The sequence below is a fragment of the Humulus lupulus genome, chromosome 6 (assembly GCF_963169125.1).
Source record: "Humulus lupulus chromosome 6, drHumLupu1.1, whole genome shotgun sequence".
In the NCBI taxonomy this organism is placed as follows: domain Eukaryota; kingdom Viridiplantae; phylum Streptophyta; class Magnoliopsida; order Rosales; family Cannabaceae; genus Humulus; species Humulus lupulus.
Genome location: NC_084798.1, coordinates 218,233,308 through 218,243,918, shown reverse-complemented (window position 1 = coordinate 218,243,918; position 10,611 = coordinate 218,233,308). Strand labels below are relative to the sequence as shown.

Sequence of the window (10,611 nt, the reverse complement as noted above, 5' to 3'; positions counted from 1 at the left end):
ATCTAAAAATTTATATTAAAAAAACATGGTAAATTGATTCAAGCTAATTGCTTTAATACTAATAGGAATTGTTATTTTAGATAGGTGTCCTTTTAACTTAATTAATTGGTCTTCCTTTTTGTGCTAGACTATAGAGCAACTTTTTTCTTTTACTTCTTTGTAATGTATTTTGGCTTCTAGCCTTTTAATATATTCATTCCAATTCCAAAAAAAAATCGATTTTTAACTAATTGAGCACCTAAACTTTTTAAATTGTATAAGTTTTTTTTAGATGACCAAATTATAATTTGGGTCCCCAAATATTACTTCAATTCTTTTTTCTTTTAAAATTCACAAAAGAAAAAAAAAAGATTACAAGAAATAAGGATAAATTTGTCCTAACATATTTAGAGCACTTAATTTATGCCCAAGATAAGGTAAAAAATTTAAAATTTTAAAACTTATTATTTTGACAATACAATTACTTTCATTTTAATTTGCTCAAAAGATTAATGTAAATAATAATATATTGTCAAAATTCCACTACCATTCATTATTTAAAAAAGAAAATTTTGATTACTTCTTCTTCAAGCATAAATTAGGTGTTCCAAATATTTTTAAATAAATATGTATATTATTTGGTAATGTAACTCATTTAATTTGGAAATTTTTGGGACTTAATTTATACAATTTAGAAAGAGTATTACTATATGACATTTTGATAGGTGTAATTTAACAAAAATAAATTCAAATTTAAAATAAAAATATGCGGAACCAATATTAAGTTATGCCAATTATTATAGGTGTTAGGAACTATATAATACCTCATAACAATATTCAATTAGAAAAGTCTGGCCTAACTAATATAAAATCACTTTTAAAATTTAAGTGATACAAAATGTAAAAAAAATTATTATTAGTTATCGATAAAGTCAAAAAAATATATTTTATATTTTTTATCACGTTAGTTATTGATTTTAATATTATATAATCTATAAAATATATAAATAATGAAATAAAAATAATATTCACTTTTATAAATTTTATATTATGTTTTTGACTAATTAAGATTTATTTAATCTTTTTACTGAGATTTTGTTTTTTTCAAAAAAAAAAAAATCCATTAACATAATTTTATTATATGACATTCACTTATCAATTTTTTTAAAATTTGTATTATTTTTTATATATATAAATTTAGGGTTACTCATTTGTTACTATTTGTTTTTGCAAAGTATCTGGTACCCGTTTGTTTTCTATAATCCTGATATAGTATCTCGTATTTTGAAAACATAGATATTTGGTATCCTAATTGATAAAATTTTGTCAATATGACTAAAGTGTCAGGAGAATTCAATTAAATTGATAAATTTTATTAATTAAATTTGAGTTTAAGATACCAAATATGTACAATTTTAAAATACAGGGTACCAAATATGTACGATTTTAAAATATAAAGTAACAAATGAACATTATTTATAAACACAGAATACTAAGATGATACTTTGCAAAACAAGGTACCAAATGGCTACTTACCCATAAATTTATGAAAAGTTTATTTGTACATGTATAAAATACAAATTTGATAAGATTGGTTACTTTTAAAAAAAAAATACATGCAATCCTCACATGTGCATATTTTAAATTTTAATCCAATCTAAATCACAAAAATACATGCACTTTGCATATTGGATCATTGAATTTTTTTTTTTGAATACTTCTAACTAGTCTACTATTACAATTGGACAAAATCAGAGAGCAAAATATAAGTACCACTTTCTCATATATGACTTACAATCTTATAATTCCACATTGTTGCTATTGAAATATACAGGTGAGATATCAAAAAAAGTAAAAGGAAAAATTGGTAAATCCCACCTATTCTATCATTCTCTTCATTTCAATTCCTATATCATCTCTCAATTCTAAAAGGAATTACTAAAGGTCTCACTACTCATCCAGCATATAAATGAAAAAAACAGCTACAAAAAAAGGAATGAGGAGAAACACAACATCAAGAAAGTAAAAAAAAAACTATCATCCCCCTCAATTCTTGATTAATCTAATCAAATTACTCCCCCAATAGAAGATTTTTTTCTTTAAATAAAAAATTCTGGGCCGCATTTTATATTTACACTCGAGAACAGGCCGACGGCGCATCAAACTCCCAAAAAACTCATATTGATCCACACTAGACATGTTTCTTTGTTGTTGTGGGGGGGCCTCAGAAATGTTTTATTACCAATTATCAGAAAGAAGTATTCCAATTAATTTGCTGTGCATGCTGAGGCTGCTGCTGGTAAGCACCGGTTGGGGGTCCTGCAGTTTCGATAGTAGCTCCTGCCACTGCTTGAGACTGCTGCAAAAGCGTTGAAGGAGCGGTCATAGCATGCCCAGGAGGAAACATCCCGGCGAAGGCACCATGACCGGACTGCTGAGGTGAATATGCAATGTGTCCCTGATGAGGGATGCTGCTGTACATTGAATTCATCTGTAAACTGGGCATCTCCTGTCCTGCAGCATGAATCCAAACAGCTGACCCTTCACTCTGCCAAAAAAAAAAACATGACAGCAAACACACCTCTATTAGCTACTTTGATCAAATAAGGAAAATTTTCAATAGAAAAGCGAGCGGCAGTTCATGAGCAAGATGAGGTGTCTGCTCTTTTTTGGTATGTGCCCAGGAGGAACTCAAACCCCAGAACTTGTGGGAGCATAAAAAACATGACAGCAAACAGCATAACCTCTATTAGCTATTTCAATCAAAGAATGAAACTTTTCAAAAGAAAAGCGAGCAGCAGTTCGCGAACAAGATTTGGGGACCAAGAATCTATAGCAATTGCTATGTAGTACTTTGTGGGAGCAAACCACATGCCTGACCATTTGAGCTATCCCACTTGGATACTGTTCAATTTTTGTTTTTAATGATGAAAACGTACCAGCTGTCCAGTGGTGTAGATTTGATTTTCTTTCATGTGAGAGGCCGCTAGATCTTCATTACCCATTGAACTTCCAGATGAAACCGGTTGAGCATAGCCAACAGGAGCGGTAATATATGAACCAGCAGGCTGAATACCAATATGAGTTGGGTTTCCGGCATTGTTCCCTGGCTTGTACTGTGGAAGAGAGTATTTGACCCCAGCAGCTGATGGTGGTGGTGGTGGTGGGAGATATATGTTTCCATTTGCAGGCTGTGGAGGAAACCCGTTATGGCTCAGGTACTGGTGCATTGGTGGCATATAATATGGTGATATGTATTGGCCATATGGAAAGAAATTAGGAGGATACGTCTGCCTGAAAACAGGGACTGGTTGTGGAGTAACGGCGATTGAGCTTGGTACAGGTGTAACCGAATTTGCAGTAGATGAAGTCACAGAATTCCCATTCTACAATGCAACACAGAAAGAGTATTAGACACACCGCTCATTAAATAGCATTTCAACTTCTTTTTTCTTAAAAAGGCGCTCAAGTAATTAGGTCTCAGAACCGATTGCCACATTTTTTATTGATAACACAAAAAAGGACTTAAAGAGTATTAGCAGATAACACAATCAACTTTAAAACATAAAGCAAAACTCAATAAAACGAAATATTTTCCTATTTACTCAATTATTTTTCCAAAAAAAAAAATTATTGGATCAGAAAGCTTACAGCAAGGTTAGGGACACGGTTTTCATGAGCCTGAACTTCATGTCCTTCCAATTGTACAAGATGACCACCGAGCATAGGAGGCATTAAACCAACACCATAGTTTGGCCCATTTATGACCACTGGGATCTGAGTGCCATTTAGAGGAAACTGTGCGACTGTCTCCTGCTTTGGCTGTTTACCCTTTAAATCTGTACTTACAGAGACATTACCCTCTGAAGGTTGTAACTTTTCAAGCACTTGAGGTAGAGACTCTGAATTTTCAAGATAATCGCCCGGCACACTAGAAGAACGTTCCTTATAAGTTTCATCAGTATCCTGAGAAGATTTGGTAAGGTCCATATTCTCAACACCTTCACTTACTGACTCAACTTTTGTATCAAAGCTTCCAAAAGTTAGCCCATTCTTTAAAGCTTCTGGGACTTGAAAATCACTTGGAAAGGTGACATGATGACCGTCAGAGACATTAGACTCGCACTTTGATTGAGGACTAACTTCAACTGCAGTACTTGCAACTTCTGATGTGATAACTGCTTAACAAACAGAAACAGTGAAAGAAGGCCATTCATTCACAGATATTAATGATAAAAGTATCAATGGCTTGCAAACATAGCAGTATGGAGAGATTCATACAATTAAAGCTTCAAAGATTAAAAGAAAAATGTTTTGCATAAGAGAAAATTGAGGGGTCCATAGCACAATAATACAAGTTTTGGAGATTGTAGATGACATGTACACCCATGAACCAAGATGAAACCAAGAGAAAATTAGGAGATTGGCTATAAGTAACTATCAGGAACGTGCCAGATAACCAAATTACCTTCATGGATTGACAAAAGAGGGGGTTGTGATGTCTCAGAGAGACAAACTGTTTCAATTTCGCCTGGTTCACAACTCTTCTCGTTCAGTGTAGAATTCACAGCTCCCTGGACAGCTTTCTCGCTAACAGAGTGACCTAATTCAAGATTGTTGTCATCAAAAACAGCTTTGTTTCCATTAATCTCATTTGGTTCAGCAGCCAACTGTCGGCTTCGTACATCATTTTCCACTATACTTGCAGCACCAGAATCCCCCAAGGGAGGAGCAGAAGGAGAATCTGAAGAAAGAACACTAGACTCGGGTAGCTTGGAAGTGGTTGAGAATTGATCATCTTCTGATAATGACTTTCCTTGCTCATCGACCAGTGAGCCAACAGTAGGAGGGGAAGAAGAAACAGCAGGTTGGGGAGCTGCTGCTGGCTCCAATTTGATTGCATCAACGAAAGAATGGCCTTCAGAATCAGTTGAAGATTTGGAGACAAAACCATGTGGTTCATGACTAGAAATCCCATTTGGCATATTTGTGGTGCCATTGGGCATGCCAGTCACTGCCCTGTAGAAAAGAAACAAAAACAAATAAACAATATACGCAATAAATAAAACACCTCCAAATCAGTAAATCCAACAGCAGGAGCAGGAAAAAAAATTTACTTTGTGACTCGAGATGTGGTGTTATTTTTCATTCTCTGCGAGTATGGCACCGTAGAAGACATAGAACCTCTATCAGTGGAATGATTAGCCCCATTTTCTCTTCGACCGCCATTCTTCCCTCCACCTACATCTGAAAAAGATAATTTGTTGTAATGGCATAAAATATCTCAATCTAGTCAAGCTCTAACCGGAAATAAGAAAAAAAAATGGGGGAAGAAGTTCCCACCACCCAGTTAACTTTAATGTTTGATAAAGCAAATATTTACCTGATGAAAAATTAGAGCCATAGTTCCCCTGACCACCACCCCTAACTCTCCTCTGCACACCTGTTGTTGATCTCTCTTCAGAGGCTCTAGTATTCAAGTTCTACAATTATTACAACACCAAGTTAATGATGAAAAAGAAAACCAAATTACTTTCAGCAAAATCAATTGTATAAAAATCAAATTTTTAATCATTTGTTCAATCTTACATCCTTTTTTCTGTCACGCCTTCTTTTGACCTCATGAAAGGTATCTGCCAACCAAGCAATGCTCAGTTACTTCAGGATCAAGAAAAATATGGTGGCTATAATCTGAAATTATATGAATAAATTCCTACAAACTTCTATGAAATTTGAATGAAATGACATGTGAAATAAAATTAAAAAAAGCTTTCCATCCTTCAGAGAAGACAGTGTGAAAGAACTTAATGCCATGAAAGCACATAAACTGTACAACAAAGTTCAACATCAATGGATTCTTTTTGTCTCATAACACAACAAAAGTCTCAACCTTTTATATGCTTTTGAAACATTTTTCCCACCAACCAAGGCTAAACCCTTCAAACAATAAAACCCAGTAAGCTTTTTCAATTAAACTCAAAGCTCTTATTTTGCTTATGTTTATCAAAAAAACCAAACACGACCCAATTAAGAATAACCAAAACCCAGAAACCCCATAGATCAAAAACCCCTAAAAAAACCTGAGACATGTAAGAAATAACTCATAATCCTCCATCATAAGAAAAAACCCACATACAAACACACCCTCATGGAGCATATATAGATACACATATACATATTGATACCTAAGTATAGGAGCTTCTGAGCGGTCTCGTTGGGATCCATAGAGCACTCCCTGAGCACAGCATAGATTTCATCATCGCTGTGCTGCTTCCCAGTGATCTCCCTTATGTCATTGATCGTTTTCCGCACATTGTTTGGGATTGAAACCCTAGAACCACCAACGCCGCTGCTGCTGCTCATCCTTCTGTGCTGTAAGAAGAAAATGAAGAAAAAAGAGAGAAGAGAGTATGTGTGTGTGTGAGAGACTTTGTTAGGCAGAGAGAGAGAGAGATAGAGAGAGAGGACTGAGAAATGTAATAATTAAAAATCCGACCTTTATACTAAAATATATACAAACTACATATGTAAAGATGCAATGAACACTGTTTTGGTTATGGAAATTTTTAGAAACTAAAACTGTTGACCCTTTTGCACCAAATTGGACAAAATGTTGAAAATATGCTAATTTTTCTTCTGCTTTTTTTTATAATGTTTTTCAATATGCATAGATGAAAAAAAAAAAATTCGATTTTTACAAATAAAAATTAGATTTTTATGCGTAGAATAAAAACACTTGCTAAAAATAGAAATAAAATTTATATCTTTTGCTTTATAATTTTAGCTATTAAATTAACTTGTTCTAACAATTCTTGTCATTGCAAGAACATTATATGTGTCTATTGACTTTGTACTTGGTTATGCGTGTAAGAAATGTTTTGTAGTTCACTTATCACTAAAATCAAAAACTAGTGATATAACAATGTTGTACATTTGATTTGGTGTCTTTTTTTAGGAACATTTTTGTACCTATTTGTGTTGATGTGTTAAGACTTCATGTAAATGCAATATTTCAAATTCAAAGCCATGTACTCATATATTAAAGCACAATTTTGCTTCTTAGTTCATTTAGTAATGTATGTACATATGTTGTGTATAGAGAGGTAGTTAAGTAATTATGTGACAAGTTTTTACTTTTCTTAAGGTGGAACTTTCTTCATGACACTGTGAAAACTTGGTGAAAATATTGAACAACTTTTTAATGACAATGGGTTGATTGAAAGTGTTGTCTTCTTCCCATTGTTGTAATACTTTTTCCTTTGTCCTTTTCAAGATGAGCTTTTATGGGCAAAAATGGCCTTTGAAGAGTGGGTGGGGCACACCATTCATAGCATGGTCTGCATATTCGTTTTTGGGCCAAATTCTAAATAATGTGGATTAGTGGGTTTAACCTAATTGACAATTTACTATTTTTTTAGGGTTATTTTGAAAATATTAGTTGATAAGAGGCCATGATTAGTTAATTAATTGGTAATGAAAACTTGAAAAGAAAAAAAATAATCTTTGAGGCATAAGGAAGTATGGTATTTAATAAAATGATTCTCCTAATACAAAACGGAATAATTAATAAAAACGGCCTTTAATTTGTATCCAAAATGAGAAAATAAAATAAATGCCTCGTTGTTATTCTTTCATTTTAAAAAACGCATACCTAATTTAACCTTCAAAAATTAAAGATAATAATAAAACAGTCGTTCATGTAAACCTGATGAAGATTTTTTTTCTGTGTGACCAGATAACAATTACAGTCATCAATCTTATCTTAAAGATAACGATAAAATACTCGTCTACATATGTCATACGGTTGTTTGGTCAACAAGAAAAAAATATTAGACAGGAGAAATTGTCTAGTCCAATGTTCGAGGATGTTGAAGGATTGGATATCTTTATCCAACCTTCCAAAATAGTTCCACCAGCGCGAGACTATTTATCTCACACGTCTTATACAATTCATACCGATATGATTATTTATTCATTTTAAATAGATATATATACTTAAAATATGTAATACTAATATTAATATTTTCAAATATTTATTTTAAAATTTTATTGAAAATATTTATTTCATATAATATTACAAATTATTTTATTATAGTCCAATTTAAATATGCTAGATAAACAATTTTTAAAGTGTCTAACACATAAGGTAAAGTGAGTTGTATTGTTTAGGATGCCTAAGATCACTTATCAAATATAATAAATGTGGTCTGATATTTTATTAACATTAAATCAGCTTTAGATGATGTTGAATACATTAAGATGTTTTATAGCATTAAGGTGTTTAGTAAGATGGTACAAAGAAGAACAGCAATTACAAACCAATCTTGTTTTTAATATTTTTACAACATCTGACTCTTTTCTTTTCTTCCCGATAATAAAAACTTGGTTTTTCTCAATAATTTTACCTTTTTTCTTCAAAAAATTTATATTTTGTATATGATATCAAACATATACTCATTTTTATAACATTTTTTAATTTTGGTTGGTCAAAATAAGTCTATTAAAAATGAAAAATTGTCTTATTGCTTTTGTTGATTAAAAAAAGATAAAATTCATTGTATTTATTTCCATATATTATTAAGTAGAATTTTCATTTTTATGACTTTTATAACAAAATTTTACAAAAATATGAGGAATTAACTTTTTCCAAAATTTATGGAAAAATCTTATTAAAAGTTCAAAATTTATGAGAATTCTTCTTCTTCATCATTATCATCAAGCATCTTCTTCTTCTTCTTCTTCTTCTGTAATCTACTTTTGAAATCTTCTACTTCAAGTCAAAACTACCAAGATCTTCATCCATAGCTTCGACAATCTTCGTCTTCTCCAATCTTCTTCTTCTTTGACTTTTTATGTTTCATATCTAATATGTTTTTTTTCCCTTTTTCATATTATTTTTTTTCGTTAGATCTAAGTTAGTTAACTGGCCACCATCATGTTTTGATATACGTTTATATTTCTAGTTTTTTGGGTAATCGATTACCTATATCATTGTAAATATAGCTTATTTTTCTTCTTCTTTTTTCAATAGTTTATTTTTAGTTTTCGATATTGATTTTCAGATCAGCTTGGATGATTTTTTTAGTTTTTTACAATCTAATATATATATATATTATTTAGTTTTCTGGGTAACCGATTACTCATATTACAATAAATTTAGGAAACTGGTTACTCATAAGAAGATAACTAGTTAGCCCCCATAATAACTTGTTATTTAACCTAAATCTTGATAAAAATCAAATTTGAAAATATGAAAGGTAATATATTAGGTAACTGGTTACCTAACCTAAAAATGTATAGTAAAAAGTGCTTCAAATTAATATTAAAAATAAACAAATGTAAAATTCGCCAAAAAAATATATTAAAAATTACAAAACTAACATCTTAATTTAAAAAACTTAATCAATAATAAAACTATGACTTCAACACAAATTTATACAAAATATAGAAAAACAAAGGCCATAAAACATAAGATTTTGGATAAAAAAAAGTCATAAAATAAGAATATTTAAAAACTCTTATAAAATTAAAAACATTTGAAAAAAAATCATAAATTATGTAATTTCCATTATTATTAAAGTGTTAAAACACATTGGTACTTATACATTTATGGAGTCATGACACGTCATTATTGATAATGGTGTTTTGCCATGACATAATTTTTACAATTAATAAACATTCATGTGGCAAAACCTCCTTAACTATCATTCTTGGCAAATTTACAGTTCCGTAAACTCTATATCGTTATATTTAAAATCGTTCTATGTGGTCATTTGTTCAATAAGTCCATGTCACAATTTGAGATCCATGTCATCAATGACCATCATACGTGGCTTTGTTTTAAAATTTTGGATTTGAGGACAAATTTAAAAAGAAATTATATAGATTTTAATTTAATGTTTTTAAATTTAAATATGTTGTTATTTTCAATTAATTTAAAATAATTCTTAAATAATGACATGGAAAAAATAATAAATGAGCACATATGATAGTTATTGATGACATATATCTCAAATTGTGACATGGACTTAGTTAAACAAATGGTCATGTAGAATATAACTAGAGATAACAGTATGGAGCTAATAAAAAATAAAGATTAAAGATTTAGGTGTAACAAAATGTAAAAATAAAATAAAAATTGTTGCATTTACTCTAATAATTAAATAGTTATTGTAAATATACTCTTAAATTAAAATTACATAGAATTTATAAGATAATTTTTATGTAAAAATTAAAATTACAGTTACTATCTCTAAGTTGCAAAATATTTTCTATATAATAAGTGTGTAGATAACAGAAATTTTTTGTTTTAACAGTTTGTTTTATTAACTTTAACTGAATATTATAAATATTTAACGTAATATAAATTTAAAACTAACTTAAAATTAGATATTTATCAATTATATTAATATAAATTCAAATATTATATAAGACTACATATATAATAATTATATTAATATAAATTCAAATTCAAATGTTATAAAATATCATTTTTATAATAACATTTAATACAAAATTAGATATTTAATAACCATATTAATATAAATTTAAATGTTATAAAATATTATTATGATAATAATATATAATCCTATTTTTTTCACTAATTATATTAATATGAATTCAAATATTATA

At 30.0% G+C, this 10,611-nt stretch overlaps 1 protein-coding gene across 1 annotated transcript; it reads right to left on the bottom strand.

Annotated features, from left to right (window-relative positions):
- Nucleotides 1-1,733: 1,733 nt before the first annotated feature.
- LOC133783349 (GBF-interacting protein 1-like) lies at nucleotides 1,734-6,462 on the bottom strand. The gene is made up of 8 exons (XM_062222965.1): nucleotides 6,165-6,462; nucleotides 5,569-5,612; nucleotides 5,363-5,462; nucleotides 5,097-5,226; nucleotides 4,448-4,998; nucleotides 3,631-4,157; nucleotides 2,919-3,365; nucleotides 1,734-2,527 (listed from the first exon to the last, which is right to left on the bottom strand). The coding sequence occupies exons 1-8, from the start codon at nucleotides 6,340-6,342 to the stop codon at nucleotides 2,228-2,230; spliced, it is 2,277 nt and encodes a 758-aa protein (XP_062078949.1). The 5' UTR covers nucleotides 6,343-6,462; the 3' UTR covers nucleotides 1,734-2,227.
- Nucleotides 6,463-10,611: the final 4,149 nt, after the last annotated feature.

What these genes read in the sequence shown, in the direction of transcription:
- LOC133783349 (XM_062222965.1), bottom strand. Translation starts at nt 6,342, where the DNA reads ATGAGCAGCAGCAGCGGCGTTGGTGGTTCTAGGGTTTCAATCCCAAAC. An exon ending in ACCGTGTCCCTAACCTTGCT is followed by an intron (nt 3,366 to 3,630) that starts GTAAGCTTTCTG and finishes GTTGCATTGTAG; the next exon opens with AATGGGAATTCTGTGACTTC. An exon ending in TCTACACCACTGGACAGCTG is followed by an intron (nt 2,528 to 2,918) that starts GTACGTTTTCAT and finishes TTTTTTTGGCAG; the next exon opens with AGTGAAGGGTCAGCTGTTTG.